We start from the raw sequence: 25,048 nt of genomic DNA, 5'->3' as shown, positions 1-25,048 counted from the left end.
GCGCACTCTACTCGAGGCATGGCGGCTTCTAGGGCCCTCCTCGCAGGGGCGTCACTCCAGGATTTGTGTGACACGGCTGGCTGGGCCACCCCTCACACTTTTATCCGGTTTTACAGTCTGGACCTTCCTTCTGCACCCGGCACCCGTGCGCTCTCCTCCTAGTCGTGTCGTCAGGTTCTGCACGCTGGGGGCAGGCGGGGTTTCGGCGCGGCCTAAGTGGGTATCTCGTTCTCATAGTGTCGTCACCGACGCAGTTCAAGTTCCCTCGAAGGGGAACGTCTCAGGTTACGTATGTAACCCTTGTTCCCTGAGAAGGGGAACGAGACACTGTGTCGGTCCGCCACACATCACCCCGCCTGGAGTGCCTTGCTTCATAGAAAGGGCTAATGTGTCCTGTGTGTCGGCGTGCTTATATACCCCCTCCGGTTACGCCGTCACACACAACCTGTAGGGAGGGAGGATCATAGCTGTCATTTTGGGAACATGTCCTGGCCACCACTTTTTGAAAGGAAGTTTTCTAAAAAAAATAGCAACAAGAAAAGTTGAAGAACAAATGCTTTGAGAAAGGTTTATTTGCACAATTAGAAAATATGCAATGGAGTGTAATTACAGAACAGATCTGCCTTTTTCCAAAAAACAGCAACTTATATTACGAAAACAAGCTACTGGTTACTGCATTATATTCTATTATATTTTTATATTCTGATTTGTCACCTGCCAGCGTTTCCCTCTATATAAATAAAGACATTTCCACCATAAATTAGAGCAGAATGATTTTAATGCATAAAATCTTCTGGGGGAGGACAGTGGCACCCCCAGAAAATGTTGCTAAGGGTGGCCAGATGGGGCCACTGAAAATCCTGGGGCGGCACACTAAAACCAAAAATCGTAACAGAATTTCAGGAATTCTATTTTGCAGGATATACTAGTTGAATACTACGTAAAAATATGAGTTAAGGCATCTCAGACGGGTATACTTTATGTTACTAATTGTCTATTGTCCATAGACTAAAACCAGTTCAGTTAACGTTTTGAGTTATACAAAAATCCTGTTTAATGTATTATGTATCTGTACGTGTTAGTTAATTAATTGATCTTCAATTATACTAGTTAACCTTTTCCTTAAAAAGACAGCTTTTATTTGTAGGAGTGCATTGGCTGCAAAGAACAAAACATTTACTGGGAACAAGCCGACTCAAGATTACATTTATTCATTTAGCTGACGCTTTTATCCAAAGCGACTTACAATTGCTATATATATATATATCAGGCCGCACACCTCTGGAGCAACTAGGGGTTAAGTGTTTTGCTCAGGGACACGTTGGTGGATGTGTCACAGTGGGGGATTGAACCCGGGTCTCTCACACGAAAGGCATGTGTCTTATCCATTGCCACCACCACCAAGATTACAGACATTCCGGGGCATAGATATTTTTCTTTTCATTTTTCTAACAATTTAATTGAAATATTCAATATGTGTCTGCATAAAGTTGTGTAATGATATTAGTACTGGAAGCTTCTTCAGATTATTTCATCAATTCATTGAGGCATCCTTTAAGATGCACTTTTGCTCTTGCTGTTTAAGTTATAGGTGATAGATATTTATTAGTCCTTTCGGAAATTCATAGTGTGTCATACAGCAAACATCAGACCAACAACCAGACAACTACTTTACCAACACAAACATCACCCGAGTGCTAGTTACTCTAAGGGGCAGCTCACCCAGTTATGACTGTGACGTTACAACCCAAACTCACGGCCCAACCAGGAGAACAACAAACGCACGTGTGTACATTTTCAGCTGAGGATTGCGGCTTACTTTGGCTAGCCTTCAACTCAACAATCGATCATGATTTCAGTTAAGCGCTAAAGTTGCTGTTACTGCTCAACACCACTGAAGTAAACAACAACGCGCACAGACAGCGTTTTCGGGATCCAGACCTTTTTTTCCACAGAGATCCTGCAATCAAAACAGAAAGAATATCCGCCAATATATATCCCCTTCCAGGCCAGAATGTTGGCGTAACAATACAGAATAATAAAGCAGTATAAAAGCAGCTCTATGAAAACATTATGAAAACAACCATAATCCATAGCCTAGTATCAATCGATTCAGCACAACAATTTGGCCCATGCACGGAGCAGCCACAGAGTCAGGATGATAAAAGATGCTTTCACTCACCACAGCTGAGGGCTCACATGAGGAGAAAAGTGGAGAAAACTTCTGGATGCCTGTGAAATTTTTCAAATAGTCCTCCAACTCTTTGTGGACCCACAGTGCTGTTTAACATTTTCCTTGGAGTTTAATAAACGTTATGATCCAACTTTCACTGAGCTCCTAGCTGTTTTCCTCCAACTGTTTGACATTTACCCTTCCAAGTAACATTAAGCCCAGTTTCACAGCATCGTCCAGATGACCCCCGCTGTTGTCATATTTTGCAATCCTCTCAGAAAGATGAAGATGAGGCCGGGCACATGATGGTCTCCCTCGAAGCCAGAGGTACTTTTCCGGTCACACACAGTGCTGTCAGGGGCTCCAGTGTCCTTACGATGTTAGCTTGCTGTTAGCGATGGTGTTAACCTGTTGCTATCTGCAGACTAGTATAGCTTTCAACACACAGTACAATCCACAACGATGTGTAGCAGTATGACAAAGTTATTAGAAACTAGCCAGGCTACTAACTGTCGCTGTATATTAATTAAATTACACTTTTCTTTCTTCTGCAGCTGGTCACTAACTCTACAGAAAACACACACACTTTTCTGCAGCAGGCTGACCAGGGTAACTCCACTCCGCTCTGCCTGTTAGTCCCGCCCCTTAACCAATCACATTTTTAGAAATGTATAGCTATCTACATGGACGAATTTCTTAAAATAAACATCATAGTCTGTCACACCTCAGGGTCAGAGGTCACTCTCTTAAAGTGACAGACCCTAATATGTGAACACTTGTACGCTGCTAAGCACCTTTTAACTCAAACCCAGGGATTACATAATAGGGAGGGCCAATGGGGTGGCCACCAATTTTATTAGGGTGGCCGTGGCCCCCCCTAATGGCGCCATTGGAGGAGGACCCCCCCCCAATCGAATATTTCACATATGAAGATTTCTTCTAAATAGTTGTAAAATATCTTTTCGTCTTGTTCTCGTGACCTCAATATTGCGCATCGTCACGTCTCGCAGGCTAAGTGTTTCGTCACACCCCTAATCTGAGCCCTTAAATGTCCCCACCACTTTTCAACACAAATTGACACCCTTGCTTTGTGCTACGCCATAATGACAATGATGATGATTACTTCAATTAAAGTAAATGATAATAACATAATCGCAACACTATCATAGACTGATACGGATCATAAAGTGAGACTGCAACCTAATGCTGGCGATCACTCACTCTCAAACAGCACAGCATAAGCTATTTGACATTGTTTATGTAGCTAGCACAGTTCCTTAATGCAGTCTCAACTTCGACTAACTGTCCTAATGGCTGAGATTACTTTTTCAGCATTGCGTTGGTTAATTCCACACAGCTGGGAAAATTACTTGTACTTGAGGATGAGTTGTGTACTCCATGGCCACTTCTTATCACCAGGGACTCAGTAAATGAGTGTCAATGAGTACACTGATCCACTTACACTGGTAAACTTATCCACAGCACTTTCTACTCAGCTTTATAGTGGTTTAAGGAAATATTACAGTATATTTAAGAGAACTGCAAGGTTGGTCAGGGTACCCGCGGGGTCTTAAAAGTATTAAAAAAGTCTTAAATTTCATATTCCAAAAATAAGGCCTTAAAAGTCTTAAATATCATTACCAAAGTATTAAATTTCGTTTACCAAGGTCTTAAATTCTTTCTTGTCCTTTCATAGAATTTAATTAATGCTGAAACTTCATAAATTAATACTTTGTGTGTGTGAGACTTCATAATATACTCTTTTTGGTGTGACTCTGCTGTTATACAGCAGTACAGGTAACGTTACTGTTTATGTCACTGTTTAGCTTTACGCTCTGAACTGTGAAGTGCTCGTGGTGCAAGAGCTCTGGCATCCAGCTCTGCACGAATCAGTCAGTTGTTAGAAAAGAAAAGAAAAGAAAAGAAAAGAAAACGTCTCTGACGGGCTACTAATGTTAGCTCATGACTCAGAATGGGCAAGTGTCTGAAATTCAGAAAGCCAGAGATACAATCAAGTTGGCGGACGAGGCTGAGGGCAGTGGCGCTGAGGTTAGCACAACATGCTGTCACACTATGGAGGGCGCTAATGGAACAGCAGAGCTGGAAGACCCGCTGAAGGTTACTGGTCAGTGAATGACACGACAGCAACGGAGAGACAGGTGTGTATGAGACGAGGGCCGTGTCTGTGTGTCGGCATTGCGCCGCTGTTGTAGGCTAACGTTATGCGAATGGAAACATCAAACTAACACACATAAAACTTGCATCACCCAGATGCGCCGATCACGGGAACGAGGGAAAAACAAACCAGAGCTCAACTCCTTATCCCCGCTACTTTCAAGCCAATACTATATAATACTACATTTCAAGCAGCCTTTAGATGCTTTAGAAAAACAGAACAGGATGAATAATCACTGAAGCAATTGGCATATTATATTACATTACCTTATCTAGCCAAGGTGTAACTAATTGCAACAACTCATGCCACACAATTTGTTTGGATTTTGATTTCACCCCTTAAGAGTTCTTAGTGCACAAATATTGTATTCATTTCAAAGGTGTCATTTACACTGTGGATACTGTGGACATGTCTCCATCACTTTTTTTTTTTAAAGTATTTGTTAAATATGATCTGAAAAATGGCTTGCAACAAGAAATGTTAAAAAAACTAATGAAAATACTAGAAAAAGAAAACAGGAAATGCAATTTAAAGATAAAAGAAACAAATGTGCATTGTTCAAAAAAGACTAACATCTGAATCACTTTATTTAAATAAAGATAATTCTACCATAAATTGGTGCAGAAAATATCTCCAGAATGCAGGAAATTAAGTGTTTAGTGCTCAAAATTTTCTAGGGGACCCCAGACCCACATTTAAATATATTTCAACATTGAATATTTCATCAAATAGTGTTAAAATATCTTGTCTAGTTCTCATGAACCCAATATTGTGAATTGTGCAAGTGTATCATCACACTCCTAATCTGAACCCTTATGTCCCCACCACTTTTCAACACAAAGTGACGTCCTTCATTCATTTTATCTCATCAAAGTACAAACACACCCCAAGCTATAATGTGTTAAATAAAATGTTTTATTAAATTAATGTAACTTAGTAAATAATTTTCTCAGGCTTAAAATGAATACAGATTTTCCATTAAACGGCAGTGAAGTTGGTATTAAATTTCATCCTAGAATCCTGGTGGTACCCTGATGGTGTATTGGTGAGGAGTGTTCGACCGATTGTTGTGAGCCGCCTGGACCAAAACTGCCAGGGTCGATTTTTTGTCCCAGTCCAGCCCTGAATAGTGCAGTATCTTCCTGCCATTTATACTATATAATTAGCAGTAGAAAAAGCTCAGCATGTTGCTAGAGATAGCCTACAAATAAAATGCATAAGGGTTATAATTGCAAACGGTTCTATGAATAATTTATTGTCTATCCACTGCGAGGCAAGGCCCCCAAAATTATCCGGCTTGGGACCCCCAGATTCACAGGGTCAGCCCTGACACTTGCATTGTACAGTCCTTTTACTGGGTGTAGAAGTTTTAGTGGGATCTCAGAGATTTAAAGTTTGCATTTTTGTCTGTGTGTTGGCAAAAAAGTGTTGGTTTGGTACTGGGTGAAGTCAGAGTCCTTTTCCGCTGTGTTGGAAGATTCCGCACAATTGGATTATACTGGAAGACAAGAGATTTGTTCGATCTACTTCCGTTGGCACCAGAAACATCTTACCATTTGCTTCTTGCTGACTTTTTCTTCACACATTTATTTTGTTGGATTGTCTGTGTATAAACAGATGCTTTGCTTCTGGCCTTTGTGTTGGCCTATCACAGTCATACTGTATGTGTTGGCAGGACGAGATCCACCCAAGGCTGTTTCATGCAAATTCAAGAAGCAGTTTTGCTGCACTGAGTCATTTTCAGTGAATGAGATTTGTGCAACAGTTCTGTGGCTAGTGGCTGTTCATCAGATTTGATCTGTTAGATGTATTTGGGTGTTTCTTTAAGTTGGTCCTTTGGGGAAATATCCGGGACCCTGTGAGTATAATGCTACTAGACACAAATTTCAACCTTTTGAACTAGGCATGGGCAGTATCTATTTTTTCATACCTTCATAGCTTCATGACATTTCACCGGGGTATACAGTATGTATAGATGAATAGTTAGGAAATAAGCACCCTTCTTCCATAGATTCTTTCTGGAGGACCTGTTGCCACAGCGGATATCAACATATCAGTGGGCTGATCGGAGATGATGTGCACACAGCTTTGTCCATGTCAGCTGGCTCACCTTTATCATCGGGACTAAACCCAAAATACTCCCTAACGGGGGCAGAGGCATTTTTCTTTTCTACTAGTCCTGTCACATTATCCCCACCATTCACAGTCGCCATCAAGTCGCTCCTTATTGTGTGCGTAGTGTTTGGTTGAGGGAGACAGAGTGACCAGCAGGTGAAAGCAAAGGACCAGAGGAAAAGGTGAAGAATGAAGTTTATTATATAAAAACATATTGGTGTTTAGTTTTGTGTGTGTGTGTGTGTGTGTGTGTGTGTGTGTGTGAAGGTCTAAAAGAATTGAGGGGAGACTGCCTCTTTTAAGTCATATCAATGTGATTGAAAGATTGATCATCAAGCTTACACTGTACTCTACAACTCTCATCTGCACTAGACCAGAACTGATTTTTTTATTTCAACGACAAGAGTATTGTGTTGTGTTTTGTGATGGTGATTTCTTGCTGAACTGTTGTATGTTAGTCTGCTGTCAAGCTTTTGATATATATGCAGTATTAGAGGTAAACATCAGGCATTGCCTGGTAAGAAGCAAGAGCCTTTGTAAAAAGAAGTGAGTCATTTTGGTATTTCAGATTGAGGAGCAGTGTTGCTGCTGCCCTTCCAAAGAGAGAATGGAGAAGAACTGATGGCTAATCCTGAAATGGCTGAATGGATGCAAACTTCACTGTACGCACACAGAGATAAACTGCTAAGTTTATAGAGCTCTGATGGAGAGCTCCACTTTTAATTATTAGAGCTACGTAATTATTATTCTCAGCATCAATTTCTAAACTAAGACACCGTTTTAAAATATATTAAATGTATTCTGTTACACTCCGTCTTAGGAGGTATATAATAGGTTGAATGAACTAATCCTACTCTGTTGGTTGTAATAATCCAAACAATGTGAGAAGCAACACAAACAACCAATTTGTTCCAAAATTCCAGCATCCTACTAAGCAACTCTTGTCAATTCAGTGTTTATTCTGCATGGATTTTAACTTAACTTAGTAAATCATGAACCTACTGAGGCCAGTTTATTTATAGTTCTTTCTTTCTTCTTCTCTCTAACACCACACCTAGAATTGAGTAGGGTAGTGTAAACATCTCACATGCTGACCAGTCAGGCATAGTATCCACCTAGAATAATTACTCTAATAATATTGAGATTCATAATATCCCCAAAAAATGCCATAATCCATCAGACACTACAGGAATCTATCAATATAACTGTATGCATACAACAGAAACTGTATGTTTGAAGCATCAACAGCATCTTAGTTATCTAAGCATGGGCTTGTCTTCATTACACGTGCCGGATTTGTTTCAAGGTCAAAGCGTGTCCTTGAGAATCCATTTCCTATATGGGGCAGGAATGTGGATAAGGGCTACCGCGATGTGCTGCTTTCTGAGTTACGTTATGTAATGAGCTTCCTCTGCTCCCCACAGACTTAATGTCATTATGGAAATACATTACCTGGATCCCCCTCCCCACCTCTCGCTCTCATTCGTTCAGCTTTGTGCATCTCTGAACAGGCCATTAGAAATGGATTATAGGACGTTTTCCTATGAGAACACCACCCCTGAAGACCTCCTGCCATTTCCTTACCACTGGACTAATATGTATCAGTGAAGGCATAATCACTCCCACAACTCATGTCCATGATCTGTAGGCCCTGGGTGCTAGTGAGTAATCCCTGGTTGGCAGGGTGAAGTGCAGACATTGTTTCAGTGGTATAAAAATAGCATGAGCATCCAGCAACCACAGTCAGTATCTCTCATCCTGGAATCTAATGTGCAATCATACTATTTACTGAACTATAAACTCTGAATTTAGCTCTTGGAATTATTTTTTAAAGATTTAGAAACTCCACTACACAGCCAGTTCTTCTGGTGAGAACACAAAGGAAAGGTAACTCTTTTGAGGATTGGGAGAAGGAAATGTGTGGTGCTGTGGTGTATTTGTCATCTGTGGGGTGATTACCTGCCACAGGGCTTCCTCAGGCTAGGGTGGTAATATGTTAGCAGACCTGGTGCCATGACATTAACAGGGCAGCCCCCGCTGTAGTCCTCCTTAGCCCAATCCTGTAAAGCAGAAAAGTGAAATGGCATTAATATTGTAGCATTTCACAGCACAGTGCAAAAGCGTGGCTTTGTTTGAACAAAATCGCACTTGATGGCACTGCTCAAATCTAATCTAGCCAGACTTTATTTGAAAGAACAGCACATGAAAACATAATCACACACCAACATAGACCATGGACTAGGGCTTTTCAACGTCTGACACTGTGCCCCCTCCCCCCACCCCACCCCTTCATATAATACTGACAACTGTGCTCTCAATACAGCCTGTCTATTACGCTGAATTAGCTATTAGCAGTTCCTGTTTGCAGTGTACCCAATGTAATACAACAATCCCTGGATTACTTTAATACTGAACTAAACTTAAAAACATGATGATTCTCAGGCAAATTCTTGAATTTTAAAGAGCATCTTTTCCTGTCATACATCTTGTAAATGTACAATAATGCTCATGGATAGTTGTTATTTATGTTGCAGATGTAAAGTTATCTAAAATATAACATCACATGTCTTATTGTAGAATGTTTATCACAAGTCCATCCATCCATCGTCAACCGCTTATCCTGCGTACAGGGTCGCGGGGCCAATCCCAGCTGACATAGGGTCACAAATCAACCTAGTCTCCATGTCTTTGGACAGTGGGAGGAAGCCGGAGCACCCGGAAAGAACCCACGCAGACACGGGGAGAACATGCAAACTCCACACAGAAAGGTCATGCTGGATGCTCATGTTAATTGTTGACTCGCCAACAATAACTACTTAATACTTTTCTTCTAAATTGGAGGTTAGTGGAATTAAACATTTCCTATTAAATGGCAAGTACAAGCACAAAAAGAATTAAAATTTAGTATCAAGAAACTTTAAACTTTAAACTGATTGTACATACCCATTGGGTAGCTTTTTTCTCTTCTCTGAGATGTTATTGTATTCTATAATTCCATGTTCCCATTGAATCTCTTCAAAGAACAATCATGATGTCTCCCTTAATTTCCTTGCCTCAAGTTTCCTCAGGGCAATTTCCCTTTACATCATTGCGTTCAACAGTGAAGCAAGGAAAAAGTAGTCCAGGGACCAAAATCATATATCTGCATGACTAATGTGCTGCTTCATAGTCTACCATTGTATGCTGTACATCATGTAATGGAGTTAAGTAGCTCCTATCTGTATGGAGATGCACTGATTGCACTTTTCTTGGCCGATTCTGAATTTTCTAAAGGTCTGATCTGCCAATTCCGATTTTGGCCAATTTCTTTCTTTCTAATAACTATAATTGACTTTTATTATGGAATTTTTTTTCTTTCTTTCTTTCTTTCTTAGGATCCACATTAGCACCAACATAAACATTGGGGTTGTATATGTTATCTACACATTACCCTTTTCTAGTATATTATTTATCTCACCATTTGTCTTTGGCTTAATTCTCCTCCTCATTTTAGTGTTTACCCACAGATTGTTTTAATTTGCTCACCTTGCTTTTCCCTTCAGACACACATACACCTCTCTCTCCCTGTGTGTGTCTGCTGTGTTGACATTCAGCACTATGTGTAGTACTTTTTCCCCCCTTGTTTCTGTTTTAACAGCAGAAGGTGAGCCGCTTCTGCTGGAGGCTTGTTATTAATGACGTCGCCTATCGAAACAATTGAGATCAACGTGGAACTTGCACAAACAGGTGTATTCACTGTTGCTTTACCTGGTCCATGCTTGGAAAATATCCAGTGTGTCCATGTCGTCTAACTAATAATGTCTCTCTCTCTCTCTCTCTCTGTTTCTCTGCCAAATGTTCTTTGGTTGCCGTTAATTTAACTGGGCGGTAGATGTGTGGGGAAGTACAAGGTCATGTGTGTCCACAATGTGCGGGTTTGCTTCCTTTGGATAGCCCCGCCCTCCTTCAGCCAGTTTTCCATACCCAACTCCCAAGTCGGTTTGGGCGATGTCTACAAAATTTCCAACGGACGATGTCTGCAATGAAACATCGGGATGGACGATGTCATCGGGTGCGGGTACGCGGGAGGCAGCAGTCGTCTCATGTGCATGTGTACAAACTTCACTCGGTAAAAAAAATTGGTAGACTATTAACTTACATTACAAGTCACGTTGGACACACAGAGTGCAGATGTTGGTTTCAGTTGTTGGACAGGCTGCGTCATTAAGCCGACGTGCGGCTGCCGTGATAACGGATCGCGGGTGGAAATATACGGAAAAAACGACGAGTTGTCAGTATTTTACAATCACGATGCCAGCTCAACGTCGTGATGTCTGTCAGCCATCGCCGATGGACGATGGCATCTATCGGCCCAACTACTCCCAAGGATTTATTATAATGTATTCCATTTGTATACTTTCACATGAAAACAGTGTAAGAAAAGATAGCATGCCTTCTGTGCCTGAGCCATTTCAAAGCTCCCGAGAACTCGTTGTGATCCCACACAAGTTTCCCACTTTCCAAGACGCTGCCATAGTTAATACAGGAGTACTCAGTTGTGGTAATAATCATATCTTTGACATGTGTCTATATGTTTCCATGGTGGATCTTTCTGGATATGAATGTTATAAAAATATGTGGTCCACATTTGTACATTTGGTGAATGTGAATTAACATTTGCATTGCCTCAAAAATTTAGCAGTAAAATAAATGTGATTAATACAGGTCTAGAACCTGAACCTAGAAACTCTTAACTAATACATTTTAGCTAACAGGTTAGATCAGTATGCATTACACTACACTAAGTCTTTTATAAATTAATCAATTTGGTCCATTGTTGATGACAGAGCTGCAGACCTTAGCTACACAAATTAGCCTTCCTCTCTGGAATGCAGGGTAAAAAATGAGACTAGCAATTTTGGCACTACAAAATTCTGCCTCAAACCAAAACATTGTTTTATTAGATCAGACATCTGCCGCTGAACTACTTACTTTCTCTTCATAGTGGATGGAAGATGCGGCCTCAGGACCTAGGTATTTGACCAGACTGGAAAGCACGGCTTTTCTTCTCTCTTCACCCTGCAAATAGAAGGAAATGTCTGTGCCAACATGGTACTTACATTACACTGGCTCATCACTCAGAAATATAACAGCAGGTTGCTAAAATATGAATGCATATTCTAGAAACCAAACAGCAGTCAATTTGAATAATAAGCATGGTCAGCACATGCTCCTGGTTGTATTAGTTCATAAGGTAAGGTATGTACAGAGCAGCTGAGGCCTGAGGACCAAACCGACTGATCACCATGAAACATTCTGACAGATGTTGCAAAATTGTATAGGGTTCTTTATTGGGATGTCACTTGACCTTTTCTCTCTGCACACTCTTGTGCAAGAGCTGAAAGTCTAGTCTCTTAATACACTCCATACACAATAACAAAGACTGAATTGAAGCATGGTGCCAAAATGTTTTCGATGAGGAATTTCTAACACAAACCTTACTCTTTATTTGCTGCAGGACTGCTAATGTCAGCTGAAAATCCTATTAAATTACATAGCCAAAAAATGCCCTTCAACTTTTGACTTCACCTGCTCAAACCAAACCAATATAACTAAAAACCATCATCCATCATCCATCGTCAACCACTTATCCTGCGTACAGGGTTGTAGGGTGTATATATATATATACACACATATACGTCTATGGCGGCATAAGACATTACAATTAGAATATATACAATAAATCACATTTAGCACAAATAGTGTGTAATTGTAATCTTGATGTCAACTTGCCTCACATACAGATTCATTATTCTCCTCTGTTAAGCAGTGAGGTAGCAAGTCAGGGTTAATTATTTTGCACCCTGTGTGCCATGGCGCAGCAGGGAGACAGCTACTTTTCAGTTTTGTAGTAAGTCAGGCTAATGACCAAAATGCCAAAACAACATTAGGCTGGATTTATTTATTTTTTTCAGCAAAGGGAAAGCACTGGCCCTAAATGAAAATGTTAATAGAGAAAAGAAAGAGAAGAGGATGTAGCTGGGTGTACCAAAAGTGTGTATGGGAGAACAGTTAGAGGGAGGATGGCAGCTGTCTATAGTACTGGCAGAATATATGAAATGTAACCTTGTCTGTCAGCAACGTAGGCATCAAGGGATATTAAGCCTGCATGAATCCAATACAAAATGTATTGCAGAAAATAATTCATCAACACGTGCTATTATGGTGCTATCTGGTTAACCTTCCACTACGTGCAAGTATGAAGCTTGTTTTCAGGGCAAATAAATGATACTTCAGAAAGAGAGATTACCAAAAAGAACCTCAGTGCCTTGTGACATAGCGCCACAAAACAATTATATTTGAAAAAAAAAAACATTTAGCTCATTATGTGTATTTCGCAAAATAATTAAATGCTGGCGCCCAACTGTTCTCTTCAGTCCATGTGCTCAGGAGTTGCACAATCTCACATGCAGTTGTCATTATGCTGCCCCTTAGCATTTTGTCTGATGCAATAATATCATTTAGACAATGCATGCTAAGTTGCCTTTGTCTCCAGACGAAATGTTAAACAGACTTAACCATAAACATGCATGAAAAATGGTCAAAGCACTATGTGATGCAAATGCATTCTATCCAGCTTTTTATTTCATGGTACATAGGAAACAAGGCAGTTTTCGGTGTTATAATTTAACGCACACCTGCATTTACAATTTGAACTCATATTTATCATACTTGCGTCTGATCAAAATACCAGATTTGAGAGTTATGCTATTGGAAACGTTGCCATCTCACCAAGCAACTTGCAAGATCGGGAATAGCTCTTGATAATGGAATCTTTCATGCCTGCCTTAAACCACAGTTTATGCCCTCTTCAGTATAATAACAATGCGTCCAAAAAAATATATGTCAATTACTTTCATCCCATTTATATGCTTTAAGAATTTACACAAGATTATAATGAATCATAAATAAAAAACTCACATGGCACAAGGTATAGCTGTGTTAGCAGAAAGCACTGACATGTTTAAATTATAGATAAATATAGATAAATTCTCCACATGAATTCTCCGTTACCTCACTGGAGCTCCATTGAGAAGCCTTCTGGCCTGCAATGAAGCCTACCAAAGCAGCATTACCATTGGGGCTGGTGGCATCAAAGGTAACACAGAATGGACAGTCGCTGGCGGATCCTGCCACTATTTCTCCAGAGAAGCCTTTCTCCTTCCAAAAAGCCTGTAGACAAACAGAGACAGTTCACGGCTTCATCATATATCAATAATTACACCAGTTTAACACAAAACCAAACTAGAAATCACTTACACACAAGTTATAGAAAGTGCGATTGAACTGCCCTTGAAAGCTGAATCATATGTGGCAGCAAAACATCTTTCTCTCAAGGGCTTATTTTGGTCCCATGAGGTTCATAAAGTTTTGAGAAATATATCATTCAGAAAATATAGAGTAGTATATCTATGAGGTAGTGAACAAAACATACCGTGTAAACATGAAGAAAAAATTAAGATTAACATTTGTTAAGAAAATATATTTATTATAATTTATATAATGTATAAGACCCCTTTATGGTACTTCCTAAGATAGCATTAGACCTACAAATTTAATACAAATGTCTCATAAAATAATAAGTATTTGTCTCTCTTGCCCACGCTACATGTAGGCTGCTGGCAAACTTCCAGCCTCATGTAATAATAAGTGACTCTAATGTACCTGCAACTATGGCTTTTGGGCAGTACAGGGATGTGCATCAAATGACACATTTTTTATTTATAGATATATTCATTTCGTGACTTACATAAATGTATTTTAGTATCACTTCTGCTAACAATTGTGTGTACGTGCATTAACATTTGAATACGCATGCATCAGTTCACATACATCTGGATCCATATGCATTTGAATGTGTGTTCATTTATCCATCCATGCAGATGTACTCTGTATCTCTGTAACATTGAGATCTGGGTAATTATTGTCTGAAACCCCAATAATATGTATGCACGTTTTCTTTCATTTCACGTTTAGCTTTAACTTTGTTTAAAAAAAAAAAAGTAAATATAGACTTGATTTGATAAATGAGCACTGAAGAAATTAATTCAATATTGCAGTTGTCTTGCATTATCTTGAATTGAAATTATTTATTTACATTGCACTGTGCCTGCAGTCTCCAAGTATTGCTTTAAGAATAATGAAAGCACAACATTCTTGCATTATTATTTTACACTACAATAAAAGAGTCATTTGAAGTAGCAAAAGCACTTTAAACCACTTGAGATTTAGGAGTAATAGCTATGGCGACACACAGTCCAGTTTCTTCAGGGCCAGACTTATTTTCTGCCCAGGCATCTCAGCTGTCCCGCCAGAAATGGCATATCTTCATCCTATTCTAGATCTGAGGAGACACTCTGAAGAGAAGAGGCAGTTCCTGGCAATACAGATCCACAGCATGCTGGACAAGTTTGTAGTTCTGCAAACACACACCATCAGTGAGGATCCTGCCCAAGTGCGTGGGAAGGGGGTGCGGAGGGTGCTGCAGCACCCCCTATTGACAGGGAGGAACACTGTGCAAATTACATGTGAAGACTACATAATGGGCAAAATATCTAAATAATCATGTACGCACCAGGTACGCCCAAATCATCTACCCGCCCCCAACCCAACTAATTATTTTGTCACATTCGTCCCAACTCTACCGGTCCTGGTTTCTTTATTGTTTATTTTCATGATTAGAGACGCTGCTCTCAGTCATTTTAAACATTTCCATGGGTGCAGTAATGTCACAGCAAATACTGTGGGACATTTATGCAGCAAAACTAAAAACTGTAGTTTTAAACTTGACAGGACAGACAGGAAACTCTGCAGAGGAAACAGATTTCAACTTTTAGCTTCTAAAAAAATTAGACGCTCTGACGGAGCACAAGATTGATCAGGAGGACGGCTGCTTTACTCCAAACAGTTTCACTGTATGAACTGGACTGTGTGAGACATTTCGGATGTGGAGAAGAACACAAAATATTAATTAAAGTTAGATTTTTACTCTGTTAATGTGGAGATGCTTCACCCTATTTCAACCACCCAGAAATTCACAAAACGTTTCGCCCAAAGTTCTGCCTGCAAACAGCTGTGCTCTCAGTTATTGCACGCACAAGGTTTTCATGTGTTTCCCCAAGTGTGGCCACTGAGCGTGGAACAGGTTTTCAAGTTGAAATGAGGGTTGCGACGGTGTAATCATGGCCTTCATTTAAGCTGATCGTGTAATCAGTGTTTTTTATTCGAATGATTTTATTTTTACATACATACATATTATTACGAAGGTCCGGACCTCGGTGACCTCATACGACCATGCTTGTAACCACTCTGTGTTGAAGGAAAGTGTGTAAGCGTGTGCCCACACACAGTCGTGTCATGCGCACATTTCTACTGTGCAGCACCCCCAAGCGAAAATGTCTTCCCTCACGGCTCTGCCTCTGTGACCTCCCTGTTCAAAACTGTGGCACCGCTGGACCTTGTTTCCAGTAGGCATCCATGGATCTTTTTACCTCAAGCTAAGACACCTGCTGCCATCTGTAGCATGATTTGTCAACCCCACAACACTGCTGGAATTGGATGGGTTTGCCTACATTACCATGCATAAACAGGATCCTTTGGGCTATAGAATCTGATGATGTTTAGTCTTTCACATCTAGACTTCACATCACCTCCATACAATGCAAAGATGATTCAGCTGCTGTAGGCACTGCCCTGGAAAATTACCCAACACGTGGGAGCATTGTTACAGGTAAATGAAAAAGAGACAGATGCCTGGCCTCAGGCTGCCTCTAAGGATTCTGATCCTGAGAGGGACAAGCTGCTGCTTCTAGGATTGTCCCCCACTGTGGACTGTGGAGAAGATAATCCAAGGCAGACTCAACTATTCATGCTGAAAAGGCAAATTCCTTATGCTTACACACATGATGTGACCAGAGTGTTCAACTGCTCAGTAAGCTCAGTGTTGTTGTACAAGAGAGATGTCAGCTGCCACCTGCTATCAAAGTGTCTCATCTCCTCTGGTCATGGGTTTTAGCGAGAGGTCGGTTTGTAACCACTATCCGAAATGTTTCCGACATAGAGTAAGATGGCAGTGTCTAAACTCACTCTTCCTCTCCCTTACGAATGGGTTGCTGGTAGTTCTTGATGTCCTTTTACAGGAGCTACTTGTATGCACTGTTCACTGTGCACTCTCCACAGTGTTGTGCCACTAGGTGATGAGTCGATGTTTTGTTAGAGAACACATGACATCACATCATCATGTGTAATTTGTACCAGAGTGATGGTTGAACAAACAAAATGTATTTTGACCGTTCACACTACATCACCAACATTATAGCGGTGACAGTGTGTTTATGAACTTCCCGCAGAGCTGCTGAAGGTCTGGCTGCTCTCTGGGGCTGCTGTCTGCCCGGTTTGCTTTTCTCAATCTGTGTGCTGTGGAGATTAATTAACTACATTTACAATTATTCATTTAGTTGATTTTAGCTGACGCTTTTATCCAAAGCGACTTACAATTGCTAGAGTGTCTTGCTCAGGGACACAATGGTGGATGGGTCACAGTGGGGGATCGAAACCAGGTCTCGCACACCAAAGGCAGGCGTCTTATACATTGCACCATCAACACCCCATCTATCTACAGAGATTCATTAGAGCTGGTCAATAGTCTTGTGGAGTCGCTGATCCAACTGCTGAAACACTACATTTGAGCTGGTCAGTTGCTGAACTACAGGTGACTGCTTTAGTACTCTCTCTCTTTTCCTTTGCTGCGTTATTTCTCTCCCTCTCTCTGGATGCCAGAAGTGATGTCTTGATTTCAACAATGACTTGATTTGAGATGAATAATTACTGGCCAATTTCTAATCTCTCTGTCTTCTCAAAAATCTTGGAATCCTTAGTCACGAACCATCTGAAATCACATATAGCAGCAATACCACTGGGGCTGGTGGCATCATAGGTAACAGCCGCTTGACAGGATCCTGCCACTATTTACCCAGAGAAGCCCTTCTCCTTCAAAAAAGCCTATAATACTGTCATACATGTTTGTGCTCATTTTATTTTACTGTTTTGTGTGCACGCAACTGTCCTGCCAGAATGGCTGCAACTTTACTTATTGGCTTAGCAACAGCAACGATGAATCAAAACTTCACCACAGACTATTCAATGTACTAATACTTGATCGCATTACAGAAAATGTCTTTGCTGGTGCTTGATTCTGCAGTTTCACATGGCTGTCCCAGTGCCTCTCCCAAAGTGAAAAAATGTGTGCCTAACAGATATTGATTTTTATTGCCCTTGTTTGTCTCTGGTAATATCAATGTAAAGGACGGGCGGGTGGTGTTGCTATTTCTATATCTAACAGGTTTCATGTGTCTATTTTCCCAGTGGATCCCAAGACAATTTGAACTTCTGGGTCTACACATTTAGACTGCAAACTCCCCACTTACAATTATTGGTTGCTAAAATACCTCCCTCTGCTGCAAGTGAAACAGTGTTGAATTGAACTGAGGTGTGTTCAAATTTTAATAAATCTGAAATTATATTAATTGGTGATTTGGGACTAGGCGTAGCAAAAAATCGGATAATTTCAAGATGGCCTGCAACTCTTTAAATTTAAATCAACTATAACTGAAATTATTACCATTCTTTAACAAATTACTGTTTTACTTATCATTCTGAATTCTGGAAAACAATCAGAGTTTTACAGAACAAAAAGGTATCTGATTTTCCCCAGCTATTAATGGGAATGTTTCCATCACAGACAAACATGATGTTAAATGCCTTTGAATAGTCATTTTGAGAAGGCGGGTCTTATTTTTTTAACAATCTCTCTCAATCCTAGTTGAAACAAGTGTTTTACATCATTAATAATGTATTCATCCTATGATCTTTTATTTGATTTTGAAGTTTTCCAAGTCCATGACATTCTTCATGCATTAAATGTGATTGACCCTAAAAAAGCACCCAGGACTGATGGACCGGACATCTACCTGTTAAAGGCTGCTGCATTGTCATTGTGGAATCCATCACACCTTTTTACCTTGTCAATTGGTTTTAACAAGGTTCCTGTTACTTTGGAGCAAGCTTATGTTACACCCCTATTTAAAGCTGGCAACTGATCTGAAATGAATAATTACAGGCCAATTTCTCTCTCTGTCTTCTCAAGAACCTTGTAATCATTAGTCACTAACCACCTGAAATCACATATGGACTCAAATAGAATTTTAATGACATGCAGTCCAGTTTCTAATCAAGGCATAGCACTGTAAATGCCACTTTGAAAGTCATGGATAATTTCAAAGAGACGAAGGACAATGAACTCACATGTGTGTCTCTGTTAGATCAAAACAACTGCATTCCGTTTAGGTGACTATAGTAGTTTGAGGGTCCTGGTATTTAGCAAGCTGGCTTAGTGTCATGGCTTACTGGCACAAGTCAAACTGTCTGCATTGTTGTCATTGATATGACCAGTGCTGAACAGACTTCACATGGGCAATTTCAAGCCCATAGAGTAAAATTTCTTTCAATATATGTGTGCTGTGTATAAATTGTGTCTAGCTTATTGATAGTTTGATGGGTAATATTCCGGTCTACTCTTTGCTTATGACCAATTTTATTATCTACCATGGCCAACCTACTTCTTAATTAAATAATTTATTCCCATACATTCATGTATTTGTGGTGGCCCAACACAATATCAACATTTAGTCGATACATTACCTATCTAGAAGTGCTACATAGAAGTGCTGCTCATGCACAGGGGAAGGGTTAGAAGATTCAACAAGGCAGCAGTTGTTGAGCACCGAACAATTCAGTGAACAAATCTAAATCTTGAACAAATGACGATTCAGTACACTGAAAAGTGCTGCTTTGACCACAGTGTGAGAAAAACCAACCCAATTCCCTCTCAAACCAACCAAGTAAGTTAGTTAAAAGTTAATTAGAGGTAACTGGTGGAATACATTGATTTACTATCATCCAGTCCCTCCCGATGTGCACCTTACCAACCTTGGCCTTTGCCGTCAGTTGTAATTGTCAGTATACTGGGTAAAGAAGTAGAGCAGAGGAAACATTGAACTTCATTTACAGATAAACCATTTGAAGTCAAATATGTTGAAGCTGCAACAACTGTTTAGAAGACAAAGAATGATTGCTTAAAATGATTGTTTCTGCATGTGGATTATTATTCACGTAAACGTCTGTTCAATTGTGATTTATTATCTGTTACTCACCGTCTGGTAGGTAATAATGAATTTAATCATGTGGCCAACAGGCATGTTCTGGGTAAGGAATTCTCTCTGGGTGGGCAGGGCGGGCTGGTAGTGGATCTTTGCTGTTGAGGAAAAAACAGAGACATGTACACCATGAATCCTAATGAGTGCATGCTTTTTTAGTTCCATTAAATTCCCAGTCTCACCTGGTCTCATTTATATATAACATGTAGGACAAATCATTGCTTTATTTGTGAGACAGAATACAAGAAGGAAATAAAAATAAGTGAAGATGGATAGCAGACTTGAGCTAATCCCTTTATTGCTCAGAATGGTTTTATCTTGAATCACTGATTAATGCATTAAAGCATTAATGACATTTCTTGTAAAGAAATCCCCATGACCTAATACTACTCTGGCTGTTGCTGTGCTCCAGAGTAGGCTACTAATCGCAGCACTTACATCTGTAAAAGCTACATTTCAGTGATGTGAGAGCAGTCAACTAACTTCATCAGTACCGTTAGAGGTAGTGTATGTCACGCATGCAGAGAAGCCAGACTGCTTCTGTGCTTGCTCTGGCAAGTGAAGCAACACTGGCCACAAGCCAGACTTTTAATGAATGAACCAGTGGAAGATGTGAAACATCATTTAGAAACTGTCAAGAGCCTGTCAGCAACCTCAAAATAATGCCCTTAATGCTAAACAAAATTGATGAGCCTGAAGCAGTAAAATTGAAAAACTGTGGCATGATAAGTGGCTCCAAACTAATTTGACATGGTCACTTAGACGTCATACTGACAGCACTGTACACATGACTTAAGACCTGTCAAGTGGTGTCATATCCATAATGCCAGTTGTTTTGACACCAAAGACATCTAAGTTGTTAGCAAGAAAGGCAGATGTTCAATTTCCGTAGGCTAAATGAGACATATTCTGGCATCTTATTCCTTTGACTTTGCACTAAAGTGCTCTATCGTGACAACACTGTCATCCACTCTTACATGCACAAATTTGCTATGATAAGTTCATGTAACTTCATCACAACTCATCAGTTAAATCAAGATGATGTGAATAAACAGGTTCAGTGGGATGTCAGTATATCTATATATCTATATATAACTAGATAACATAAGATTAAGAACACAAATCTGGTATTGTATGCTCAAAAGGTGGCTAGCTAATAAAAAGGGACAGTGTACTAAACAGACATCAAACATTTGCAGAAATGACAAAATAACACTATTGCACTCTTTCAGGCAACCAGCAATTCCAGACTTTTTGTACTTTTGAAGGCGCCTCACTTTTCTTCCTTCTAAAAAGGTGGCCTAAATTACATACCTTATCCACTATATGGCTTTGCTTCCTCACAGGATATATACTGAGGATTTTCTCTGTGTCAATATAAGAGGTGCTAGAAAAATGATAAAATATCTTCAACTTGTGAACAGTGAATTTGTGTGTCTTTGTCTGATGCTAGGAACAAGGAAAAATAGCAAAATCCTCCAAAAAGCAAGCTTCTTATTATTTTATTTACTCCGGGGTTGAAGAGGTCAGTGGGTGTGTAACATATTGACAATTTTAGCCACATAATGTAGTAATTGTATCTTAAAATAACAGCTCCAAAATCATTTGGATGGTACACTGACTTGTAATAGGGAGAATGGTATATCTGTTATTGCCACTTCGGGCACGCTGAGCTTGCTGTAACAATCAGGAAATCTACAACGGTGTAATGACTTATAGCACCAACCTTATAGCAAGCAAGTTAAGAAGAAGCAAAAAGTATATAATGTACAATGTAAGTTCTTTGGAAGAAGCCAGCTCGGTTTTCTCAGTATGGATTTCATGACAGAGGCTGTGCAGAGAGCAAAGAAGATGTAGTCAAAGGAAGCTGTTTTATTTCCTTATCTAATGAAATGTATGAAATTAATTGTCCTTATGTATTTTATATATAGCTTTGGCAATATTGTTGCTATACATTCATGCCAATAAAGCTAATTTGAATTTGAAAGCGAGATAGATGAAAAAAGTGGCTGAGGCAAGAGACCGTGCAAGAGTAAATATGGCTTTTACTAGTTCGCGTAAGATAAAACTGCTGAAAAGATGCAAGAAAGATACCAAGCTGGCCTTCTTGCTGTTGAACTAGTAAGTATTAGCTGGCTTCCTCTGTCTTGTGTTGTTGCACGTACTTGATGTTTGCCTGTGTTGGCAAAGTTGTCGACTCACAGTCAGAGGTTTCACAGACACACGTTTAGACGTTAGCTATAAATCTGGAGTTGATGTTAGCAGACTTACAAGATAAACAATCAGTTGCTCTCTAGCTTTTTCACCTGACTTTTCCTCTAGTGCCACTATCAGCTCAAAAATTTCAATTTGTCAAATACTTAATACTTAATAATTTGGTTGTTGGTGTTTTGTGCTATTTAGCAAATCTAAGCATGCTATAAAATGGTTATAATTTTACCTGCCTAACATCCACATCCCTGAACCATTGAGGTGAAAGAATCCCTGCTTTAGGTCAAAAAAAGACTGACAGACTGAATCTTGGACCAGATGTGGAGCAGGACAACAAATTCCCTCTAAAGGATGTTGACACAAGTTTGCAATGTTGTCTGAAGTAGTCATTTGACAGTACAGCTTTTTGCATCACTCATTGGGACATTTTTAGAAAACAGCTGCAAGTTCAGCATCTTATGGCTCCAGAGCAATGTGCACAATTGCACATACAAGTTTCCTGACCCTCTGACTTCTTAGGATGCTGCTTCCCTTAGTGGTTTCCTTCCTTTCATCGTCTTTCTGTCTCTGTAATCTCACTTTGTCCTTTTAAAATACTGTGGCGTTTGATCCTTTCTCTCTTAATATTTTGTGAATGCACTAGTGGACAAAGTTGACCCTGCTTTCTCAATTTCCTCTGTCACTGACCTGTAAGCCACAACTGTGGTTGCCTTCGGCAAGAGGCTTCGAAATTTCCATTACTTTCTCACTCTGAACTTTTATCATAGCGCACAGGCACTTTCAGTGTCTTTCACTGTCAGAAGGATGAGGGAAGTGAAACATGAAAAGCCACTCAAATCAAGACATAACATCAAAGGGGTCATGATTCAAAAATGTTTTTGAATGACAATTTATAAAGAGCGGTGCACAGAAACTTTAAAAAAAATATGAAAACAGCAAACGCTAGAGCTGAAGTTTAGCTCATAGCTGTGCCTGTGTAGACTGCAAAATTGGATCATCTCTTTCATCCTGAAAAGCCAATAGAGCAGTGATATAACAACCTGTTGTAGATAAGAAGAAGAAGAAGAAGAAGAAGAAGTAATAACACACATAACCTCTTGCTAGGTGTGTGGCCAAGATAATGTTCATGTGAAACAAATATCAATGTTAAGAGTAAGAGACTTAATGTTCCTCAACTCCAATGTGTCGATGTTTTGATAGTCAAAATAGACAGAACCTCTTATACCACAACTCCCAGCATTCAAAAGAATGAGGCAACAACGGGATACCAACGCATAAAAATTCCCCTTACTGTCATAAATCTGTTAGGTCATCAGAAATTGGCAGCCCTATTCACCAACCATTCATTCCAAATGAGATTCCGGGTTAGGTTAGGTTAGGTTAGGGTGGGTAGGTTGGTAGGTAGGTGCAAACAACTTACACAAAACATACGAGATATGTGACAGATAAAGAATAGTATAGGATTAACAAATGTCCAAAATATATTCCTTCCTCTATACATAAATAGATTAACAAAAAAATGGAGTCCTCTATCTTCAGATCTTTTTATTGAATTACGCGTGTAGCCCCTTGACACTAATTGAAATTGAAGGCTCTCTAGTAGCAGAAGACACCCTCCCCCATCTCTCTACACACACACTATAGTTCTGACATGACTTAATAATTTCTGCTGTTGGTCTACCCAAAAAAAGAGACTCAAGGAGGATGACCCTTTTGGCGAAAATTCACCTCGTTAGTTTAGGAATTAGCTGTGGTTTTATATACTGGATGGCTTATAATCTCCAATGAATAAATAGGAAACTAAACATAGCTTTTGGACCACATACAGAGTATGCATTCCATTTAGACTACCCATTAAAGACCCTGAAAATGTTTAATGTTTAATCAGCTTTTTACTAAAATTGATGGGGTTCTACATGAACACACTATTATCTGCCAACATTAGAACCGTACCGGTTCTTTCACATGAGATATTTCTGTATTTGACTACCAATTGATACCAATATACCTCCAATATACCAATATCTATAGATATTTTTCATTTTTAGAAACTGTCATCTATATTACTGATGTCTTTTCTTCCGTACACCTTACCCACAGACATAGACTCCTATAGTAGTCTACATTACCCTTATGTTTTACCAGTAAGACCCACGTTTTTATGCTTTTGTTCATCATGCGTGATGTGACTTCCACACAGTCAGAGAATGTGTGCGTCAGTGGCCAGTAGTAGAGGAGGTCAGACTAGCATCTGGTTTAAAAGTAGTTTAGCAGATTTCACTGACCTTCAGCACTGAAGCTGAGGGCGATGGAGCAGCCAACAGACACAAGTTCTGCCACCCTTCCTCTCGTTGTCCATCTCCGTGCTGCCTTCCATTTCCATTACCCTTCTCTACTTCCATCACAGTTAGTATTATGGATCGGTCATTTTGACTGCTGTTTGTTTACAGCCTTCCAAGCGGTTGCTCCTGCATTGCTCTGTGTACTATGACACAGCAAAAAAAAGTGATTTGACTGACAATTGCAACTTCTTGACTGACGACTTGAATTATCAACTTCATGCTTTATTCACCATTTACCACAATGATAAAGGCAAGATAGCCAGAAATGCTTGTGGAACAGAGCACTGTATATTGTAGATGAGTTGTGTTTAATTTGATGGACTAGTATACTTACTCTCCCAGAGAGGAACCACTGTCAGTCAAATCTAATCAGACCACACCACACACAGTTCTGAGGAAGCAGATCAGATGGTTTTTTGAGTGTAAAGTGTAATTAATTTTTAATAGGGAAGACTTAGGAAGCGTTTTTTAAAACTCTCTTAATAAGTAGAACTGTTAGAAATAGATACACAGATGCAGCATACGAGTCTTTATGTTGGCAAAAGATTGCGGTACAGAAATTACAAAATTATGCTAGAGGTTATTTAGAGGTTTAGCGTTTTAATTTTCACTATAAAATGTCACACTAAGTAGACTACATATCTTGGTAACAATTCTTTGATAACCAAATTTAAAGGATCTTTCTTGGGAACAAATGTTCCTGTTAAGTTTGTGTGTTGATGTTAAACAATGAGTACTGGACAATCCATTGTTACCCTGTTGTTTCTTGTGAATGTCA

At 39.7% G+C, this 25,048-nt stretch overlaps 1 protein-coding gene across 1 annotated transcript in view; it reads right to left on the bottom strand.

The window, feature by feature from the left end:
* si:ch211-127i16.2 (probable flavin-containing monoamine oxidase A) overlaps window positions 1–25,048 on the bottom strand; it is a 39,953-nt gene that overhangs the window by 4,948 nt on the left and 9,957 nt on the right. Inside the window, exons 8-11 of the mRNA XM_038734641.1 lie at window positions 19,715–19,815; window positions 13,518–13,676; window positions 11,436–11,522; window positions 8,424–8,524 (exon numbers count right to left, since the gene is read on the bottom strand). Coding sequence (XP_038590569.1) covers window positions 8,424–8,524; window positions 11,436–11,522; window positions 13,518–13,676; window positions 19,715–19,815 — 448 coding nt within the window. The remainder of the gene's footprint in view (window positions 1–8,423; window positions 8,525–11,435; window positions 11,523–13,517; window positions 13,677–19,714; window positions 19,816–25,048) is intronic.

This window comes from Micropterus salmoides, unplaced genomic scaffold, assembly GCF_014851395.1.
Source record: "Micropterus salmoides isolate LMB-PRFRI ecotype aquatic unplaced genomic scaffold, ASM1485139v1 Ms_hic_scaffold_20, whole genome shotgun sequence".
Taxonomy (NCBI): Eukaryota; Metazoa; Chordata; class Actinopteri; order Centrarchiformes; family Centrarchidae; genus Micropterus; species Micropterus salmoides.
The sequence above is the reverse complement of the archived record's forward strand: the minus strand, read 5'-3'. Positions and strand labels throughout refer to the sequence as shown.